At 37.4% G+C, this 23476-nt stretch overlaps 1 protein-coding gene across 2 annotated transcripts; it reads right to left on the bottom strand.

Annotated features, from left to right (window-relative positions):
* Positions 1-19071: 19071 nt before the first annotated feature.
* LOC136224551 (protein CASPARIAN STRIP INTEGRITY FACTOR 1-like) lies at positions 19072-22180 on the bottom strand. 2 transcript variants are annotated; one of them, XM_066012909.1, is made up of 4 exons: positions 22084-22180; positions 21825-21993; positions 20832-20890; positions 19072-19364 (listed from the first exon to the last, which is right to left on the bottom strand). In XM_066012909.1, exons 2-4 carry the CDS (start codon positions 21904-21906, stop codon positions 19245-19247), a joined length of 261 nt encoding a protein of 86 aa, XP_065868981.1. In that variant the 5' UTR covers positions 21907-21993; positions 22084-22180; the 3' UTR covers positions 19072-19244. The 2 variants fall into 2 exon arrangements, with proteins under 2 accessions (XP_065868981.1, XP_065868983.1); XM_066012911.1 differs by lacking the exon at positions 22084-22180 and having other exon boundaries at positions 21825-22070.
* Between the last annotated feature and the right edge of the window lie 1296 nt (positions 22181-23476).

Raw genomic sequence — 23476 nt, 5'->3', positions numbered from 1 at the left:
GTTTGTTTGTTCATTAACATAGATCAGCATAAAGCATAATACTCATCACATAAGATTAGTCAATTTTGGATAAGAGATGCATAATTTTATAGATAGTCAGCAAGACAAAATACGCCAGATAAGGGAAACACAAAAAGTACAAGTCAAGAATAAAAACTAGCAAACTAGTCAAACTATTTCTTCCTATTGACTTAGGCAGTATTGACTTTGCCTTTTCCCTTTTGTTGCTGCTGACTACCAGATGCTTCTCTTGTGTGCTGAGTTCTATCAGCTTGTTCTTTCTCCCCCGTTTTGCCAGCATCGGGCGGAGGAGGAACGAAGGTGTTGTTGAGAGCAGCACGAGTTAATCTTACGGAATAAGCCTTAAGCCTTTTCGTGCTTTCCCTTAGACCATAAAAAACTAGAACACCATCGTCCAAGGTAGCACCGGGAATTTGGATAGAGGCACTGAGCATACTTAATATATATTCTTGAGATTTTCCTACCCATGTGATAGTGTCAGTCAGCATAGCATAAGCTTGATGGTACATCTTAAGCAAAGCCGAATCATAGAACTGACGTTGAGCATTCGTGTGGCGCACATGTTTGTAGGTGGCTCGGGAGTATTGCAACAGTTCGTTCATCTTCAGTTGGTCAGTTTCCATTTCTTCCTTACTCAAGTTGAGTAGGCGGACAGCTTCGCTAATTTGTTCGACCAAACATTGGGAAGTTGAGGAGATTAGCTCGCGAGTGCCGGTCAGCTCAGAGTTCAACTTAGTAAAGTGTTGATTCAACTCAGCAAAGGTAGCATAGCCCGTGTTGACTGCAGAAAGAGCATTAATTTGGCCTTGAAGGGAATCCATGTGATTCACCATCATTAACTGCAGTTCGGCCAGCTTGACGATGGATTCTTGCTTGGGTTGCTGTGTTTGGACCGTTGTCATGACACTTACTAGATCTTTGAGACCCTTGATCTTATTTAGGAGCTGAGTGACAGACGAGATTTGTGGTGACTCAATATTTGCAGACCCAGTAGCATCGGCATGAGTAGTGTTTAAATCCTAGAGAATAGTTTGAGCGGAATCAATAATTCGACGCCCAGACTCAGTAGCATGAAGATAAGCATATTGTGCCTCAGGATTTTTCTCAGTTGCCGGAATTCGAGTGGAACCGGAGGGGCCAGCTTGGTCAACAGCTGGGCTTTTATTTAGGTCAGCTGCAGGAACTGACTTCTCAACATTCTGCGATCTCGGATTGGAAGGAGGTGGATCGGCAGAGATATTGACCTGCTCAATGTTGGTTTGAGTTGGTGCAGGAGGAGTCAACTCAGTTTGAACAGGATTTTCCATTGCATGCTTTTCACTTTGAGCAGCTTGGACTTCGAGCTCTTTCTCGGCAGGGATTGGATTTTCTGGAGTCTTGGCTTGTTCCTCAGGATGAGTAACAGAGGCTTGCTTTTTCTGAAGTTCCTTTGGAGAAGGCTCTGTGAACTCAGCATCAACTGTCTTTCTTGGCACAGTTAGATTCTCAACCTGCTCAATATCCGCTGTTTGTTCTTGCACAACATTATCTTCCTGACATGGCTCAACATCATCACGCTGACCTTCATCGTTTCTTAGTTCTTCTGCTTCTTGATCAGCAGGGATTTTCTCAAGGTCAATCTCTTGGCTTCTCACGAAGTGGGAATCATCAGAAACAGCAAAACCAAGAGGGACAGCATCATTTGGACTTAGACCAGAAGATCTCTTCTTCTTCCTCAGAGGTGTTTCCTCACTTTCGATTTCCTCAGGCTCATCTTGCCTTTTTCGTTTACCAGTTGACTCAGGTTCTTCCTGACCTTGCACATCACTATCCTTCTTTCCCTTAGATACGAATTGAATCTTTTTCGGGACATCATGAACATCTTTGGAACAGGTTTGAATGGCTTTCCTCTTCTTTTCTGGCTTAGCTTGGTCAGCAGGTTCAGCGATGGCGTTCTTCCCTTCCTTGGGTTGCACATCCAGTACATCATCGACTTCTTCCTCATTTTCCTCAATGACCCCTTTTCCCTTCATAGACTTGAGGGGTTGGTTGTATACTAACCCAAACAGCAGAGCCGCTGTGATTTCAGTTCCCCAAGTCTCAGTTTCATTAATCATGTCTATTTGATGATCTTCAAGGATTCTTGTAATGAGGGACCCCATCCTGAGTTTCCCAGTACTTCGTTGTAGTGCACCAATAAGAAACACTAGCATGTTGAGTGGTTGATAAGTCAGCATGTGTCAGATGAAGCACTGATCGAAGTTTGAAGCTGATGATGCTGAGTTGATTTTAGGGAAGATAAAGTTAGTCAGGATGTAGTGAGCCATCTTTTGATTCTGACCCATGCATGTACTAGCTATTTCCCCTTTGTGGTCCTCCAGCTTACAGAACGTCACTGTGTGGTCAAGTTTCTCCTTTGTAGTCCTGAATTCTTTCCCTTTGGCTGACAGTTTTAGCAAGGTTGCTAGATAAGATGAGGTAATCGTTATTTTTTGGCTTTTGACATGGGTTACCAGATGGTCAGCATCTTCTTCGTCAACATAGAGGTTGGAGTAGAATTCCCTTACCAACCTAGGGTAGGCTTTACCAGGAAGGGAGAAGAGTCCAGCCCATCCATTTTTCGAGATCCACTCACAGAACGGTTGCTCAGCCGTTACGAAGCTTGGAGAGAACCACCGACAGTGAAGTACCTTATGGTTCTTAACACTTTTATAGACTTTAAGGAAAACCTTTTCATTGGGCTGCTTGTCCTTGTTTTTCTTCTTCTTTTTCGAAGAGGTTGCGAGGTCAGCTTGAGGGCTCTTGCTTGGAGTTTGGTCATGCTGACCTTGTCCTTGAGACTTGGTGGGAGTCTCGACGTACTCCTGTTGAGCAGGAGATGGAGGATTTTCATCGGAGTGATTTCTGTCGTAATCACCACCGGAGATATTCTGAGAGTCCGACATGATTTTCTCAGAGATTTTCGAGAGGTTTTGGAATTTAGAGAGCGAGAGATTTGAATGCCAAGGATTTAGAGTGTTAAGAGAGTTAAGTGGTAATTCATCCACTATTTATAGAGATTTGAATTGATCCAATACGTTGAACTAGCCGTTTTACCTCGAGATGATCAATCGACAAAGATCCTGGCATTTATGACACATTTGGCGCATTTGTTTTCTAATTATTTCTTACGTCACCCTAGGTGGCTATTTAATTCCCGTGCTAGCATTTAATGATGCAAATAGGCTTTACTCAGTTTGTTAGAATACTGAACGTTTGTGAAACTGGGTGCATAGTTTTACGTAGAGAGTTTTCATAATACTTTAGTAACTCAGCTTAAGATAATCACTCAGCATGTATGTCTTACTCAGCATAGGGTGATTTTCTATAACACATATTAAGCTCAGCATGTAGAAGTTACTAATTTAGCACTAGTCACTTAGCATGGTAACCACTCAACATTCAATTAGGCACATAGTATTATTGAAGAGGATTAGACATACCGATTGCTTCCCTTAGTATGTTAAATTGCTCACGAGCCAGAGGCTTAGTGAAGATATCCGCAAGCTATTAATCTGTTGGTACATAGGTCGGCTTGATCTCACCCTTGAGTACATGATCTCTAATGAAGTGATGCCTTATGCTGACATGCTTCATCCTGCTGTGTTGGATTGGATTTTTGGATAGGTCAATAGCGCTTTTGTTATCGCATTTGACTTCAATTATTTCTGTTTTGACTCCGTAATCCTCAAGCTGTTGCTTAATCCATAGGACTTGAGCCACACAGCTTCCATCAGCAATGTACTCAACTTCAGTTGTAGACAGGGCAACTGATGACTGCTTCTTGCTGAACCAAGATACTAGACAGCTTCCAAGGAAGTGACATCCTCCCGAAGTACTCTTACGCTCTAGCTTATCTCGTCCATAGTCAGCATCAGTGTATCCAATGAGTGTGAAGTCATTTGAATTTGGATACCATAAACCTGCATTAACTGAGCTCTGCAAATATCTAAAAATTCGTTTTACAGCTACAAGGTGAGATTCCCTGGGGTCAGCTTGATATCTAGTGCAATAGCATACTGAGCACTGAATATCAGGTCTACTAGCAGTAAGATAGAGTAAAGAGCCAATCATACCTCGATATAGCTTACTATCTACTGACTTACCTTTCTCATCCGTGCATAGGACAGTGTCAGTACCCATTGGGGTTGATATGGGTTTACAATCTTCCATATCGAACTTTTTGAGCATTTCCTTGGTGTACTTGGACTGACTAATAAAGATGTCATTCTTACCTTGCTTGATTTGTAGTCCAAGGAAGAAGTTGAGTTCGCCCATCATAGACATCTCGAACTCAGTTTGCATCTGTTTACTAAATTTTTTGCACATAGATTCGTCAGTAGCACCAAAGATTATATCATCTACGTAAATTTGTGCTAGTAAGGTATTTTTACCCTTTTTCTTAATGAACAAGGTTGTGTCAGCTTTGCCTCTGACATAATTCTTGGTCAGCAGGAAATTGGTCAACCTCTCATACCAAGCACGTGGTGCTTGCTTTAGGCCATATAAGGCCTTCTTGAGTTTATAAACGTGGTTTGGAAATTTTGGATCTTCAAACCCTGGAGGCTGACTTACATATACCTCTTCGTTTATAAAGCCATTAAGAAAGGCACTTTTAACATCCATTTGATATAGTTTAAAGTTCATATAGCTAGCATATGCACACAATATACGTATAGCCTCTAACCTAGCAACAGGAGCAAAGGTCTCACCATAGTCAATGCCCTTTTGCTGACTATAGCCTTGGGCTACAAGTCGAGCTTTGTTTCTGACTACGTTGCCTTGCTCATCTAGTTTATTTCTAAAGACCCACTTAGTTCCTATGGTCTTTTGATTCCTAGGTTTTAGTACTAAATCCCATACCTCATTTCTTGTGAATTGATCAAGCTCTTCTTGCATAGCATTGATCCAATATTCATCGTGCTCAGCATCGGCGAAGTTCTTTGGCTCATTTACTGAGACGAATGCAACATTCCCGAGATACTTTCTAAGCTGATCTCTTATCATCAACTTGTTGTCAGCGGCATCAAGAATGGACTTCTCCGAATGTCCTCTTGGAATTTTTATTTCTTTAGGTAATGTTGAGTTGTCTGGAATAGGTGTTTCTACAATATCTACAGGAATAAATTGGTCAGCAAAGGTAATTTCGGGTTCGTGTTTACCTTTGGCCAGCCCTTGTACTGATGACTCAGTAGCTCCTGTTTGGTCACTGGAAGCTGAGCTCGGTTCATCTTCGGCGGACTGAGTTGTCTTTCCTGCAGGGTTAGTTTCATCGAACTCTATATGGACAGACTCTTCAACAACTTGAGTTCGTTTATTATACACTCTATATGCTTTACTGTTATTTGAGTACCCTAAAAAGATCGCTTCGTCAGCTTTAGCATCAAATTTTGCAAGGTTATCTTTTGTATTGAGTATAAAACATTTACACCCAAAGGCACGAAAGTAGCCAATGTTGGGATTTCGTCCTTTCCAAAGTTCGTATGGGGTTTTCTTAAGAATAGGTCTAACTAAAGCCCTATTGAGTATGTAGCATGCTGTGTGAAGAGCTTCACCCCAGAAATACTTTGGAAGCCTATTTTCGCTCAGCATTGTCCTAGCAATTTCGACAATTGTTCTGTTCTTCCTTTCAACCACCCCATTTTGTTGGGGCGTTCTAGGAGTAGAGAAATTGTGGTCAATACCACCAGCTTCACAGAATTCGTCAAACTGTTGGTTTTTGAATTCTCCGCCATTGTCACTTCTAATATGAGCTACTTTTAGGTTTTTGTCATTTTCAAGCTTTTTAATCAATGTTGTGAACATCTCAAAAGTTTCATCCTTGCTACTCAGCAAGATGATCCAAGTATACCGAGAGAAATTGTCTACAATGACTAAGGAGAATTTCTTACCGCTCAAGCTGAGTGGCTGGACAGGTCCGAAAAGGTCCAAGTGTAGTAATTCCAATGGTCGCTTGGTTGAGACAATATTTTTACTTTGAAAAGACTTTTTCGTTTGTTTACCTTGCTGACAAGCATTGCACAATTGATCTTTTTCAAATTTGAGTTTGGGCAGTCCCTCAACTAGTTTCTTTCTAGCTAATTTGGCAAGGAGGTCCATGCTTACATGACCAAGTCTCCTATGCCATAGCCAGGAGTTATCCTCTTTAGACACTAAGCATATATTTTTCGAAAAATGTTTTTCTAAACTCAACATATATACATTGTGAACACGAGGGGCAGTTAAAATCAAATTGTTTGTTTTTCCCTCGAGTATCCGACACTGAGTAGCATCAAATACAACCTGTCTACCACTATCACATAGCTGAGCTACGCTCAATAGATTGTATTTGAGACCCTTAACTAAGGAGACTGACTCAATAGTAGGATTACCTCCGATAATACCTGATCCTACTATCTTTCCCTTTTTATTGTCTCCAAAGCTTATGTTTCCATCTCGTTTAAGCTCAAGTGTGATGAACTGAGTTTCATCACCAGTCATATGCCTCGAGCATGCGCTGTCAATATACCAAAGCTTTGACTTCTCCACGCACCTCAGGCTCACCTGCATTTTGAATCATTCATTTTTAGGTACCCAATTCTTTTTAGGTCCTCGTTTGTTAGCATAGACAGGTGCAAAGTCATGTTTTAATTTGTGACGGCATACTTTGATGGTGTGGCCTTGTTTACCACAGAAGTCACAATGAGTTACCCTTTTAGGGTGACTTTGTTTTTGGTCAGCACCATTGTGCTGAGCATGCCAACATACCTTAGTGGTATGTCCTTTCTTTCCGCAGAAGTCACATTGGACAATCCGCTTGTTATACCAACACACATCTGTTGTGTGTCCTCTTTTCCCACAACAATCACACTGAGTAAACTGTCTGCGCTGACCAGTACCTGAGTACTCAGAATGGGATTTGTTTGAACCTTTTATTTGGTTCTGAAGGTTTGTGACATCCTTTCTCAGTTTCTTTGAATCTGATTGGACCTCCGAGACAAACTTGTGCATAATTTCCATGTTGCTATGCAAAGTTGAATTGTCTTGGAGAAGATATCGAAGGTCACTAAGTTTGACCTCTTCGATCTCGTCACATCGCCTGTTGAGTGTCTTTATTTTCTTGTTACACTTTTTAGTCAGTGTATATAAATCACTCAGGGCGTTAATCATTTCATTTCTAAGCAAGTGTAAGGATGTTACCTCATTTGAGTATTCCTCCTGTTCAGATTCTTCAGAAAGGTCGGCTTGCTCAGATCAAGTGTGGTCAGCAGCGTCATCGGCCATGAATCATATGTTTGCCAACTCAGTGGCTTCAGCTTCTGACGATGTTGAGTCGTCGCTGTCACTCCATGTGGCCACCATTGCCTTTTTATTTCCTTTCTTGTCTTTCTTTAGATTAGGGCAGCTTGACTTAATGTGCCCAGTTTGATGGCACTCAAAGCACGTGACAGGCTTGGAGCTGTCCTTTTTGTATTTGTCACTGGACTCAGCTTTGTACCTATCACCTCTTCTGAATGGCCTCTTGCTGTTCTTTTCATTCTTTCTGAACAGCTTCTTCATCTTCCTCGTGAATATGGCCATTTCCTCATCATCTGATGAGTCAGCTTCAGTTGAGTCAGCTTTCATGACAAGTGACTTTTTGTTTCTTGTCTTCTGACTTTTCTTTTGCTTCAAAATTTTCCATAGAGATCCGATCAGCTCGTCGTATTTATATGTGGCCAGGTCTTGAGCTTCCTCCACGGCAGTTTTCTTAGCTTACCAGCTCTTGGGTAAGCTTCTCAGGATTTTCTTCACCTGCTCTTCTTCAGTGAAGTTCTTGCCGAGCCTCTTTAGCTCATTTATGATGTTGGTGAATCTAGCGTTCATTCCAGAGATGTCCTCATTGTCGTTCATCTCGAACAGCTCGTATAATCTCATATGTTGGTTCACCTTTGATTCTTTGACCTTGCTTGTACCTTCATAAGTTACTTCAAGCTTTTTCCAAATCTCCTGTGCTGACTCGCAACCTGAAATCTTATTGTATTCTGCAGCATCTAACGCACAGTGAAGCATATTGATAGCTGAAGCATTGTTTTGTAATTTTTTAAGGTCATCTTCTGACCACTCAGTTTCACTCTTAACAATTTTCTCATTGTCAACAGTTTTATAAGGCACATATAGGCCTTGAACTATTGCAAGCCATGCACTCATGTTTGTGGCTTGAATAAAGTTCTTCATCCTATTCTTCCAGAACGTATAATTAGATCCAAAGAATAGGGGAGGCCGACTAATTGATAATCCCTCAAGGAGTATCTGTGTTGTTTGGTTCCCTGGAAGGAAACGAGTGTTGTTCTCAGCCATTTGTCGGGATCAGCTCAAGATAGTTATATCTTTGAGTAGTGAGCTATTAGGCTCTGATACCACTTGTTGGTCCCGTGTGATTAGTTCCAAGGGGGGGGGGTTAGGAACTAATATAACTTTTTCCAAATTTAATTATGCTGACTTAATATAATTTCTTGAGTTTATTAACTCAGCTTTGGTCAGCACGGCCAATTGTAGCGTAAGACAGCTTTAGTCAGATGTTGACTAGAGCTGTTTTACATATGAGTTGAGAATTGACACTTTTGTGGTCAGCTTCTAACTCAGCACTCTTATTTACTCAGTATTAGTTTAAACAATTTATATGCCGAGTAAATATAACAAGCAACACATAAAGATATAAATATATATTGAGAGAGAGTTAGAGATTACTCAGCACGACTTATCCTGGTTCGGCCTCTCCGCCTGCGTCCAGTCCTCGGAGTCCCTCCGGGCTTTTTAAATTTAATACTGAGCTCTTTAAAGGTAGAGCACAAACCGTTTACAAGGCAGTTGAATATGCAAGAGTACCTTCCTCTATTCGTCTACTCAACCCCTACTAAGTGCTATAACCGAACACTTAGATTTCTCTACCACTGAGTATTTAAAACCAAACACTCAGCACAACACTCTCAACTTACAATTGATACAAGTTTGTCCTTTTCAGATGAAGAACACCTTAGATGATTACAAAAAATCAATCTAGCTTTTACACAAGTATAGAAAATAGGTGTAAGATCTCTTTTTGTTTTGATGTGCTTTGTTTGTATATTTTCTCTTGTTGTTAAGCGGCATTTGATCCAAGAATGATCATGTCCTTTTATAGTTGAGGTCTGAGGCCAGATGATTTGAATCTTAGATTTGTCCGTTGAATCCAAATGGCTCCTTTTTGAGACAAGGCTCTGGTCAGCTTCAGATTTGCAGGCCAATCTTGTCGTCTGAATTCAGTAGTCATCAGGTTTGTCTTCTTCTCACAGGTTTCGTCTTTTTGTGCCAATTTGTCTTTTAGCAAAAGAACAATTGACCCATGTATCTTGAAATTGGCTTTTGCGTAATTCCAAGGTTTCTATTATTGGTGCAGACAGTTTTCGGATCTTGTCTTTTAGCAAACGGATCATTCATGCTGTCCTGAAGATCACTCAGCTTGACTTTAATAACCGCTGTCTTTGTTTGTTGCTAATACAAATACTGAGTTCTCTTTTACTCAGCTTCCATGGTCAGCTTCGTTCTACAAGACAGGGTTCTAAAGAAAACTTTTCTACTTTTGATACTGAGTTTCGTTCCACTCAGCTTCGTTGATTAGCTTGATCTTTAAGCTTCTGTTCTGAAGATAACTTATCTTCTTTCACGCTGAGTTCCACTCTACTCAGCTTGTGCTGTGATCTTATGCTGACTTCGTCCTGTCTTACTTTTTATTTCTATTTGTATTTATATTTATACTCAATCATTGAACAAACATATTAGTACAATTAAATAAAGCACTTAAATTTAATTGTTCCTTAATCATGGATTAACTTAAATAATTTTGTCAAATCAAAATCACGTGGAAAGGTGTTTCAATAATTGGCTGCGAGAACTATGAGGTTTTGTGGAAGGAAGCAGAAGTATGGTTCAGTTGATACTATGGGTGCAAGTACTGATGACATATCTGAACAAGTTTATTCTTTACATAACAAGGATAAAATGGGGTCTTCTGATACAGAAACGGTGACGTCTGATGATCAGACCCACCGAACATTATGAATTGCTTAAGTTAGAACTGTCGGGGTTTCGACAACCGCCATGTTGTTCGATCTCTAGGTGAGTTATTAAAATCTCATAAGCCGAACTTGGTCTTTTTAATAGAAACTTTAGTGGATAAAAATCGTATTAAAGGTTTATATAGAAAATTTAGCTTTAATAGTTGTTGTTCGGTTGATGCACGGGGTCATAATGGAGGACTAAAAGTTTTGTGGAATGATGATTAAAAGGTTTCGGTGAGCAGCTTTTTGGCTCATCATATTGAGGTTTCGATATGTGACATGGTTAGGGAGATTGGAGATTGATTGGATTCTATGGGTTTGCAGATAGAGCCAGTCAACATGAGTCATAGGATCTTTTATGTAAAATTATGGAAAAATTCATGTTTCCTAGCTATTTCATTGGGGCCTTCAACTGTATTCTCAAACATAAGGAGAATACGTTGTCATTTTCCATCATTACAACACCAAAATCTCCTGGTGTATAAGATGAGAAAATTCCTTTTGAGGTGTGGCGTGAATAGTAGCACCACTATTAATCACCTAACTAGTCTCCAAGGTTACAAGATTGATAATATCGACATCATAGACAATGTTGAACTCGCTAGTAAGGTTTGCTTGTTCATCATCGGTATTGTCATCTCTCTTCTCTTCTTTGCCTTTGCTTTTCTCCTGCTTGAGTTTCCTATAGAATCTTCTGATGTGGCCTTTTTTCTTATAGTGGTGGCACTCAACCTTGACATACTTGTTGGATTTTTCTCTACTCTTGTCTCTTTGGATCCTTTAGCTTCGCTCCTTCCTCTAGAATTCACAACTAGAACATCTGATGGTGATATAGAGGCTCCCTGCATCTTGTCCCTTATCTCTTCATTTAAGATTCCAGTTTTGACAAACTCCATGCTAATTTTTCCATATAGTGTGGAGTTTGAAAGAGAAATTCTTATAGTCTCATATGACTCTAGTAAAGAAGCCAGCGTCAGTAAAATAGTGAGCTTATTTTCAATTTCAGTCCCATACTAGACAGTTGATCCACGATCCTTTGAAACTCATTATTTCATTTGAACCTTCTCGATATTGCATTTGAACCAATTTGGTCAAATAAAATAATTTATTATTGCCAGTTTTTTAGACATATAATTCCTCGAGCTTATTCCATAAAGTTCATGTATAAGTTTCACCAGCAATATGATTATACACGTTGTCTTCGACAAATTATCGGATAAAGCCGCAGACTTGCTCATGCTCGAAACCCCAGTCCGCATCTGTTTTGCCATCAGGTTTATGTATCCTAAATATCGATAAACGCATCTTCATCATATATAGAAGATCCATCATTTTGTTTTTCCATATGTGGTAGTTTGAGCCATTTAGACTGACCATTTTGCTTGTCAATTTTGCCTCTATATTGTCTAGGCTCTGATACCAGTTGTTAGGAATAAAATGAAATATTCTGTAAAATAAAGATGAGAAGAATAATCAATAAAAATGGCCGAAAATTTAACGTGGTTCACCATTTGTTTGGGTTACGTCCACGACCAAGTTCGAGAATAAATTCTTCAACTATAAAATAGTAGATGTACAAAGAGGGCGCTCTCTAGACAATTTTCTAGAGTTACAAAAATATGCAAGCTAAAATAAAATAGTGGCACTCAAGTGTTTTCTTATTATAAAAAAAAAGTGTTTTCCAAAAATATAAAAAATAATTATCTTAGTATTTTATCGTTCCCCAAACAATTAGACTATCTTCAAAATTCAAATTACTCAAAAACTCCCCAATACAATTTTGTATCTACTTTCTCTCACTCTATATATCTTGCCCCATCCCTCTTTGACCTTTTATAGTGCCAAAGAGGGACATTGCCAGTTGCTTAATTTCTTGTTCGGTGCCACCCCTAATTAATGTAATTAATTTTTTATTTAAATCAAATTTCATGCCCTTCATTAATTGGGACTGCACACCTAACATCGAGGCCCTTATAATACTGATTTAATGTTCTTAAATTCATGTAACTATTTACATGTATCCTAAGACATTATGAAAAGTTGATGCAAAAAAAAAATAGACATTATGAGAAATTAACCTTTTTATTCCTTCTAGTCTCTTCCGTGAGCGTAGCCTAATATGCCTATCTAAAGATGGTGGTTAAATCGAACCTCTACTTCGTCTTACCAGTCATAAATGAGATTTAGCTAGCTTTTATGACCATCCAAATTAGATAGTAATCACGTGTATAACTTTCGAAAACCTAATAGAAACCTCTCAAGTAATCCATTGCTCTACGATATCAAGTCCAACATGAGACACAATTAAGTCATCCTCGTCTGTTGCTCAGACATTTCTTAATCTCTAGTCAACTGATAATTAAGTTCGAATGAGCAATTACATATTGCCCCATTCGGATGTGACCACATGCTTCTCAGTCCCACTAGTTAAGTTGTCTATGATATCTAATCTTTATAAGATATTCAGCAATCCATTGCTTAACTCATAGCTTCTAAGCATGACACACATTGTACTTGACTGAGCCCATACTTGGCACCTTGTTACAGGTTTCTTAGGCGATCAATCAAAGTACAATGTACGCCATTAAGAGAGTAAATGCATATCTTGGGGTGAAGAAATATCTAAATGCCATCTAGCAAGGACTTCCCATGAAGGAAAACATTGAAGAACAAGTTGTAATCAATACATCTATTGTAGTAAAGTTATAATCTAATTGTTGAGTAGTTTAGTAGCATCAAATACTAATATTTTCTTCATGCTTTTGTGGGGTTTATGATGCGGACATCTTTTCAACAAATTCCAAGTCCAGGTTAGGGAAGTAGCAAGGTAACAAATTTCGTCAGGTATGTGGGGAAAGTGATTCAGAAGAGGCGGAAGACACACTTAAAGTTCAAGTATATCCTTTTTTTTAAGTGTGTCTACCTGGGCGGATCTCTTAGACGGATCTCCTTGATGGACCTCTTCAGCTGACCTCCTTTGAAGGATCTCTTCGATGGATCTCTCTGATGGATCTACGTTGACGGATCTCTCTGATGGATCTCCTTTGACGGATCTCCTTTGACGGATCTCTTCGACGGATCTCTTCGATGGATCTCCTTTGATGGATCTCTCCGATGGATCTCCTTTGACATATCTCTTCGATGGATCTACTCAATGTATCTACTTCAGTGTATCTACTTCGACGTATCTCCTTTAAGAATCTACCTGGGATGATCTACTTCGAAGTGTCTACGTTGATGTATCTCCTTCTGGTATCTACTTGGACGGACCTACTTCGATGTGTCTATATTGATGTATCTCCTTCAGGTGTCTACTTGGCGGATCTACTTCGATGTGTCTACGTTGATGTATCTCTTTCAGGTATCTAGCTGAGCGGACCTACTTCGACATATCTACATTGGCATATCTACTCATCGACGTATCTACTTCCATTATCTACCTGAGTGGATCTACCTTGGCATATCTATTCATTGTATTTCTGTCGATGTATATCTACTTCGACGGATCTACCTATTGTATCTACTTCGACCCAGATTGGCGGATCTCACTCTACATTGAATCCTGGCAGATCATATTCAGATATGGGCAATACGAACAACATGCGCGCCTAATGGCGTATACCGGCTGAATAACTGAGGCGGGTCTTAGAGATTACTTCCTTTACAAGGAGTGAACTTTCCTCCCTTGTTTAAAGACGGATAGCTACAAGCTTTCATTCCTTAAACAAGGAAGGATATACATTCTTCCTATTTAAGTCTTCTTTTCTTCATCACTCATTAGAACCGGCGGATCCTAGGCGCATCGGATCCTTGACACAACCTGGCGGATCCTAAGAGGGGCACTAGAGTGGCGGATCACTGGGGCGTACGAGAGGCGGATCCTCAAGCTATTCCTGGGCGGATCGTTAGGTTTACTTCCTCCCGAAGGAATTCACCAACAACCCTGACAATCCGTACCTGTACCTTTGTACTGAATTATCGGGGCGTATCACCTATTTTACCCTTTATTTTCCTTCTTTAGTTGTAACCCTAGTAGGGGTAATTATGTCTTTAGTTTTCTTTAGGGGAGGTATTTAAACCCCATCTTTGTAAGGATATGCAACTTTTTATCAATCAAATTATATCTTCTCTTTGAGAGTGTTTTTAGGGTTCATCCCTCTTAACAATGCGGATTTCTAATTCCTACAAGTTTAGCTTGTGAATCCGGGGTTTCACGGCTCCTTCAAGTTTAGCTTGAGAATATCTTTGGTAGTTTACGATTGAAAACTATCGCCCGTTACCCGATCTGTATCAGTTGGTATCAGAGCCGATCGTTTCCTGACCCGAAACTTCTTTGACAATGGTTCAACCTCGACAATCACAAGGTTCTATGGAGGCCAGTGACCGAAAATATGAAAAGCTGAGGGAGCGCCTCGCAGAACAGATCTAAGCTAGTATTGAGAGGCAGAGGCAAGCCAACCAACGGTTCCAGGAGTTATCCACCTCTTGGGCAAACTCCCGACTGGCGGCTCTCGCCCGACTCAGACCCACCGCCGGAGATCTAAATCGGAGGAGGGAAGAAGTCCCTGAAGATGGAGAAGCCACTATCTCACCTCCTAAAGATTCAGGCCAAATCTGTCCACTGTTGCGCCAGGAAGAGGTAAATCCAAAACTTTCAGTTCTTGATGTGGAAGTTAAGGGTATGCCTACTATTAGTGAGGATTTGGTTGGTTGTGATGTTGTGAGTGATTTAAGTTCTCATTATGGAGTTGTTAATAATGACTTTGTGAATGAGGACTTAAATGTATATGTGAACGAGGAGGAAGAGGGGATAGCATGTAGGAACTTTGAAGAAGTTCAAATGGAAAAGGGTGCATACTATGTGTTTGATGAAATGCCCATAGGCAAAACTTCACTTGTATGCTTAATGAGGGTGATAACCTTAATCTTAAAGAAGTGGATGGTGATTTTGGGCTGGCGAATCTCTTTAAGGCGGGTGATGAATTCATTTTATGTGTGGAGGTTGATGATTATGGTGATGGGAGAGATGTTGGTGGATCAACAATGCTCGGATGTCGAACGTCGTTTAAGTCGGACCACTCGGCAAATGGAATGATCGGCTTGAACTATAAAAAGGAGCGGATGGAAGCGAGAGGTCGTGGGAAAGATTGGGTGGAGGAAGAGGAGCTGTACAAATTTGAAAGTAATCGTGAAGGAGATGAACTCGAGTGGAAGATTGATAAAGAGGATGACCATTATGAAAGCGAGTTGGATAGCAACAATGAGCTTGAGTATGATGATAATGGGTCCCGGAATGGGAATGAAGGGGAAGAGAGTGATTTTGATGGTAAGTTATATGATGAAGGTAGATTTCGTCATCATGAGAATAAATTTGATTATGATGAGGATGATGAAACCTATTATGATGAAGATGAACATCAAATCACTGAGTGGGACCAAAGTGAGGCCACCTATGAAGATGAGGAGAACAAATTTCATTGTGATGATGAGTTGGAGGATGGTGAGTGGAACCAAAATGAAAATACTTATGAGGCTGATGAAGGTAGGTTTTATGAAGAGGAGTCAAGGAACATTGAGTGGAACAAAAGTGGAGCTCCTGATTATGAAGATAATGAAGATAGGTTCTACTGTGATGATGAGTTGGAGGACGTTGGATGGAGCCAAAATGAGTACACCTACAATGACGATGACCAAGAGCTTCATGGAACACTTGACGAATGCGAAGGGCAGTTCGAGTGATAAAGAGCATATGGTCTGCTGGTGTTTAAAGGCAAGTGTGATCCTATTTCTTTTTTTTAAGAAAGAGAGTATGATGCGGACATCTTTTCAACAAATTCCAAGTCCAAGTTAGGGAAGTAGCAAGGTAACAAATTTCGTCAGGTATGTGGGGAAAGTGATTCAGAAGAGGCGGAAGACACACTTAAAGTTCAAGTATATCTTTTTCTTTTAAGTGTATCTACCTGGGCGGATCTCTTAGACGAATCTCCTTTAACGGATCTCCTTGATGGACCTCTTCAGCTGACCTCCTTTGAAGGATCTCTTCGATGGATCTCTCTGATGGATCTACGTTGACGGATCTCTCTGATGGATCTCCTTTGACGGATCTCCTTTGAAGGATCTCTTCGATGGATCTCTTCGACGGATCTCTTCGACGGATCTCCTTTGATGGATCTCTCCGATGGATCTCCTTTGACATATCTCTTCGATGGATCTACTCAACGTATCTACTTCAGTGTATCTACTTCGACGTGTCTCCTTTAAGCATCTACCTGGGATGATCTACTTCGAAGTGTCTACGTTGATGTATCTCCTTCTGGTATCTACTTGGACGGACCTACTTCGATGTGTCTACGTTGATGTATCTCCTTCAGGTGTCTACTTGGCGGATCTACTTCGATGTGTCTACGTTGATGTATCTCTTTCAGGTATCTAGCTGAGCGGACCTACTTCGACATATCTACATTGGCGTATCTACTCATCGACGTATCTACTTCCATTATCTACCTGAGTGGATCTACCTTGGCATATCTATTCATTGTATTTTTGTCGATGTATATCTACTTCGACGGATCTACCTATTGTATCTACTTCGACCCAGATTGGCGGATCTCACTCTACATTGAATCCTGGCAGATCATATTCAGATATGGGCAATACGAACAACATGCGCACCTAATGGCGTATACCGGCTGAATAACTGAGGCGGGTCCTAGAGATTACTTCCTTTACAAGGAGTGAACTTTCCTCCCTTGTTTAAAGACGGATAGTTACAAGTTTTCCTTCCTTAAACAATGAAGGATATACATTCTGCCTATTTAAGTCTTCTTTTCTTCATCACTCATTAGAACCGGCGGATCCTAAGCGCATCGGATCCTTGACACAACCTGGTGGATCCTAAGAGGGGCACTAGAGTGGCGGATCACTGGGGCGTACGAGAGGCGGATCCTCAAGCTATTCCTGGGCGGATCGTTAGGTTTACTTCCTCCCGAAGGAATTCACCAACAACCCTGACAATCCGTACCTATACCTTTGTACTGAATTGTCGGGGCGTATCACCTATTTTACCCTTTATTTTCCTTCTTTAGTTGTAACCCTAGTAGGGGTAATTATGTCTTTAGTTTTCTTTAGGGGAGGTATTTAAACCCCATCTTTGTAAGGATATGCAACTTTTTATCAAGCAAATTATATCTTCTCTTTGAGAGTGTTTTTAGGGTTCATCCCTCTTAACAATGGAGATTTCTAATTCCTACAAGTTTAGCTTGTGAATCCGGGGGTTTCACGGCTCCTTCAAGTTTAGCTTGAGAATATCTTTGGTAGTTTACGATTGAAAACTATCGCCCGTTACCCGATCTGTATCAGTTTATGAATTGTCTTATATTGTTTGATTGCTTATTTCCCATGTTGATCAGTGGGCTGCATGTTTAGTGATATTTCAATTTCCTTAAAATGGCATTGTTACTAAAGTTCAAATTTAAATTTCATGTAGAAAAGAGCCCTTTCTTTTTTTCTACCATATTTATATGAAACAGTAATTTTCATCTGGTCAGTGACTGAGCAAGTGATTTTAGTCATCGTAAGGTTTATATTCGCACCTCCTAAATCTAACGGTGACTAATCAATATTGGAATAAAATATTATATATATATATATATATATGTATTTGCTGATGTTTTCTCTTTCTATCTTTCTTAAATTTTATAGTTCATTCAGACTATAGATTTCAATTTTTTCTTTCTGAATTCTAAATAATTCAGATATATATTAGCTTTTTCGTATAAGAATTTGAATATATAATTTACTTAAATCTTATAATATTAATATCGCAAAAATATAAAAATTGAAAATGATTTGGGATCCATTTAAAAAACAGAAAATGATTCGGGATATTTTACTTCTTTTTTCAACCCAATTTTAATATTGTTAAAAACAATTTTTTTTTTTTTTTGAAGTAGCAAAATATTGTTTTAAGATCAGAGAGCCAGCTCAGAATAAATAAAAAATTGAATAAATCCATATGAAATAATTACGATTGAGCATGAACTTTAGAAATTCTAAATTAAAATTAAAGAAAACTATCTAATTGAGCCGAATTTAAACTGTAAAATTTCGAATTGACTCTTAATTGAATATATCCAACTAATTAAATGAGGATTGCATATCAAGAAATAATTAATATTAAAAAATAAATGTGTACTAATGATATTATTTGATTGGACGACGGATATATTACATCGAAAGTATATTAGAATTTCTCGTAAAGAATGCTGCACTTAGCTGTGTTGAAATATGTATTATAGTATGCTAAATCTACTCATTCATATTCTAATATTAATTAATATAAAGAAAAGAAAAGAAAGTCCATCCCCTAACTATCTTATTATTATGTTATCAAATGAAAAAGAAAAAGGAAAAGGAAAAGGGGAATCAACTATGGTGGAATTTCGATCATATCATCACTTTTAAAAGTCACTTCATTAATTATGATTACATAATATATAAATAAATTATCAATAATGCATTACATCTATCTAATTAACATTATTTATTAATTCTACTTTGAAAAAATGTTGAAAATTCTAAGTAGCTGCATCAATCGAATCAACTTTTTTATTTTCATATTTGATGTTTCTCTACATATTCAACACAAGAATTTCATAACTTATGCTTTCTTTCACTTTAATTATTTTTAAAATTAAATTTGTAGAGTTCCTATTTTTAAAATAGAAATTCTAATATATTTTTGGATTTACCATCCAACAAAAAGGATATATATTAAATAAAACAATTTAAATGTATTATATAAGGAACACTATTAATAATACAGTCCATCGTGGAGATTCCTGATTAAGATGCATGTGAAAATTTCTGATATACAGTGGTGAATGAGCAAATTCATGTGATAATACATATCAACATAAAATATAATATGCATTCATTATTATTCTTGAGAATATATAATATATTACATCCAGTGGTGATATGTAGAATACAACCCAGAAAACTTAATTAATTATACAGAAATACTTAATTGATCTAGTATAAAACATCCATCTATATATAGGGTTCAAAACTTGGTATACATACATGCCTATATGTATACATTATTTATTTGATATATATTTATACATTTCTAGAATATAAGTTAATTCAGTTGGGAATGAGCTTGAAAGGAGGCCTAACAAGAGCAGGTGCAGGATCATAGTTTCCATAGTCTTTGTTATTAGCTCTTAACATCCTTTCATTTATCATGCCCTCTTCCTCCACTTCCTAATCAAATAAATCAAATAGGTTAATTAAGTTCAGTGGTAAGACTATAAATAATTTTTATATATATCCATATATATGCAAATGTTCATTTGATTTCAAACGCGTACAATAGCATGTACTGAAATTTAATCAATATTTAGAGTTTTCGGTGTTTAAATTGGTTTCATGATAGAATTTAAGAATAGTTTTTACACTATTTCTAACACTTAATGAGTTTTGTCAAGAAATCATTTTATCCAAAAAAAACTCAAGTTGATAGGAAAAACTTAAAATTAGTTTTATTATTATTCCTCACATCTTAGTTATCATGTGTTGAAATACCAGTAACAAAGGGAGTTACTCTCGACTGTTAAGGAACCAAAATGTTAAGTTAAGACTTAATAGTAGATTTTATTATAATCTTTAGCACATCTTGCACAACACAGACTCATCATACCATGTGTTGAAATTGAACCAATTGCTTTGATACCATGTCAACCTATTTAACCAAAAGCTTGAACTCATAGTTAAGACCTAATAATAGATTTTATTAGTCAAAAACTCAAGCTGTTAGTTAAGACCCAAAAATAGCTTAAAACTTAAGTTGATAGTTAAGATCCAAGAATAGCTTTTATTATTATCTCGACACACCCCTCACGCAAAGTTCATGTAAGTTTGAAGCGTGTACAACACATGTCTATTTTACCATGTGTTGAAATTTAATCAACAAATATGGTTGTCACTATTTGAACTCTCAACTATTTGGTTTTAAGAGGCTTTATATCCAACATTTAGTTCAAGAGGTTCTAATAAACAAGTTTATTCTTCATTATTTTTTATATATTTGAGTTTATACGTGTATAATACAAAGTAGACTTATATTAAACATAATTAATAAATAGGATTCGCCAAAACTCTAAATCTATCTCTTGGACCGTCTTAAACTTTTTAAGGCCCCAGTGCTAAATTTTTATCAAACAGTCAATATCTAATATAATTTCGTATTACGAAAATATAAAAAGAAAAGAATGAATGGTAAGGTTGTGAATTTTGAATGGTTGAATATTTATCAAACAGTCAATATTTAATATAATTTCGTATTACGAAAATATAAAAAGAAAAGAATGAATGGTAAGGTTGTGAATTTTGAATGGTTGAATATTTAAATCGCATATGTACTCAATGCAGTGAAAATGTGTAAATAAATCTTATTATATTATATATTTTGTTTAATTTAAACTAATATCTATATTAGACTAAGCACGTCTTAAATTTTGGGGCTCTGTGTGGAAGGGCTCCTTGCAAACCCTCATCTACCCCTCTGTATATCTCCAGTGTGTGGGAGGTTCTGAAACACATGTTAATGAATTATTTAATCCAAAATTAGGGTAGGTTTCAAGAATAGTTCGTCTTGATTATCTCGTTTTTATAGTTTCAGATTAAGTAGTAATCAAAAGATAATATGATCATCAATCATATACTACAAACCTGATGAGTAGCATCAAACTGCTTGTTGACCAACTTATCTACAAATTTGGTTCGTCGACCTGCATCTCAAAGTAATTCAAGAATCAAAAGAAATACTTGTTGGAGATAAAAGAAGAATATAAGAAGTGAAAGAAATATAGGAGGAAGCTTTTCTTAAATTTTATTTCTCTTTAACTTGTGCTTCTTCACTTTTAGCCTATACAAGATAACGCCTAGGGATCCTCTAGAGTTAAAATCCTCTAGAGTTGGTGGAGTTGTAATCATCTCAACTATTAATTGCAAAATGAATGGATGAGATTTGATTGATCAATAACTTACTAATTAAATATTAAAATTTATCAATTAAATCTCATCCATTAATATCCAAGCTAACTATTTATAGTACATGAAAATGTAACTATTACAAACCTAATAAATAACTCTTAATGACTAGTTAAGAGTGTAACTTAACATCACATAACTTCTAATAAGTTATTCTAAAGTAACTTAATAACAATCAACATAAAAACTATTAATTATAAATTTATTATTTCTAACAATACTTTATAATCATCAAACTTGTGTCAAACAACCCTTTCACTAAAAGTTTAAACTGATTGTTAATCGTTGAATAATAGTTTTTATTATAACTACTCAGACATCCCCGCGTGCAAATATCTCTAAACTTGAAACGTGTATAACATAAACTTACCCTAATAAGTGGAGATTGACAGGATTCGAACCATCGATATAACAGTTTGAATGAACAAGTTTAAACTGGTAATTAAAAGTTATAAGAAATTGAACTTAAAGAAGAAACATAGAGAATTAAGCCCTAGTGCAACAACATATAGAGATAAACATGAACATTAACATAAATGGAAACTAAAACAAGATCATTAGAAAGTGATTTGATCAGGAGTTTATATATAATGTGATAATTTTGGTGGAAGATGATGATAATAATGGAAGATAATGCAAGAAATAAAAGCTGCAGAAAGAAAAGAAGAAGACCTGCAGAAGTAGAGACAGAGAGTGAGGATGAAATAAGGAGGAAGAGAAGAAAGAATTTCTTCATGAAAATGATTGGAGACATTATTAGTTGCAGCTTTTGAATAAGGTCTTCTTGTTCTTGTTCTTGTTTCTTTTCTCTTTAAACGAGAAAAACAGTAGCCTATATTTCCTGCGAAAAGATGAATAAAGTGAGTGATTGAAAGTGGCCAAACGATTTTTTATTATTTCATTTTCAAATCGAAAAGGCAAAGAAGACTACTTTTGCTCTTGTTTCTTGCACTAACAACAACTCTATCAATTTAGTGCATTTATATACTATTTTAATACTAAGTGGAAACTATCCTTATACCCTTGCCTCTCTATTCCATTTAATTAACTATTTCAATATTTATACATGCATTAACTTTAATAATAGCATCAATTAATAATAACAACAAATATTGATATAAAATAATAAAAATAAAAATAAAAACAACAAATATAATAGATCTATTTTGTAAATAAATATCTAACTCACCCTCAAAAAAATATTTTAAAGGAGGACATATTTGACTCACACTCCATTCATTTGGTGCATGACGTTAATATCAACGGCATCCAATATTGAACCATGGTTATCATACCATGAAAAACTTCAGTATGAAGTTATGAATCTTATATCATTCAATTGAAAATACATGAGAGATCTATACTGTTTATATACACACTTAAAACAAGAAAGAGAGTAATAAAAAAGAAAGAGAAGTAATTAATTTAATAACTGTTTTGAAAGCTGACATTTATGCTTGGAGCCAAGGTAGTGAAACTGTGCACATTTTTGTGACTTCTCACTAAAGTGTACATGCGTGACCAGTCAACACGCCACGTATCAATTTTGACTTTGGAGAGGTCAATTGCTGTCGTGGCGCGTTGACTTCACATTGAACGGTTATAATTACCAGTTGTACACTTCAGTGGAAAGTCACCAAAAGATTGTACAAAATTTATGTGCAAAATTGAAGTTTGTACACCAAAGTGTGAAAAAAGATAAATATTGTATACCACGTATATAATTTTTTCTCAATTTATTAACTACTTAAACTTATTTAAAGTAATATATTGTCCCTCTAAATTTAAAGTAATTCGCATTTTAATTTGTCTAACTTTTCATTTGCTCTACCACGTAAGATTTACAAAGTTAATCGTATCATTTGCAGTTTAATGTTAGTTTATTTTGAAGTTGCTTCATCTTTCTAGACAACGCGGAGATTGGAAAATTGATTGACGATCGCAGACCTAAAAATAATTTCTAGACGGCGCCACTCTCATCTCTCATCTCCACCAAATCAAATCCTGATCTGTCTTTCGGAACCCAACCTCTCTTCCACCGATCATCTCTTTGCCTGTCGTCGTCCGCCTGTTTCATCTGTTCTTCGCCGTCGGTTCTTCGCTGCCTACCGCTGCCTTGCCTTGTTGACGTGTTTTGGCTTTTGAGAAAGACATGTCCTAACTTCTCTTTCGATCTGCCGTTGCGGTATTGCTGGTTGTTTGAGGGATGCGGGGAGATTAGCTCTAATTCAGTACACGGGTTTGAAGAGAGTTAATTGGAATAAGTCGGAGTTATTTTTGGGTAGCTCGATTGCGTATCGACGTGGTATTCGCTTGGCGGTGAT

Source organism: Euphorbia lathyris, chromosome 3 (genome assembly GCF_963576675.1).
Source record: "Euphorbia lathyris chromosome 3, ddEupLath1.1, whole genome shotgun sequence".
In the NCBI taxonomy this organism is placed as follows: domain Eukaryota; kingdom Viridiplantae; phylum Streptophyta; class Magnoliopsida; order Malpighiales; family Euphorbiaceae; genus Euphorbia; species Euphorbia lathyris.
Note: the sequence above shows the minus strand (reverse complement) of the source record. Positions and strands in the feature narration are given on the sequence as shown.

Bases quoted from the DNA above. Each gene is read 5' to 3' on its own strand.
- LOC136224551 (XM_066012909.1), bottom strand. From the start codon at position 21,906: ATGTCTCCAATCATTTTCATGAAGAAATTCTTTCTTCTCTTCCTCCTT. The intron at 20,891-21,824 runs GTCTTCTTCTTT...TTTGAGATGCAG, and splicing joins CTCTGTCTCTACTTCTGCAG to GTCGACGAACCAAATTTGTA. The intron at 19,365-20,831 runs GTTTGTAGTATA...TTATTTGATTAG, and splicing joins AGTTTGATGCTACTCATCAG to GAAGTGGAGGAAGAGGGCAT.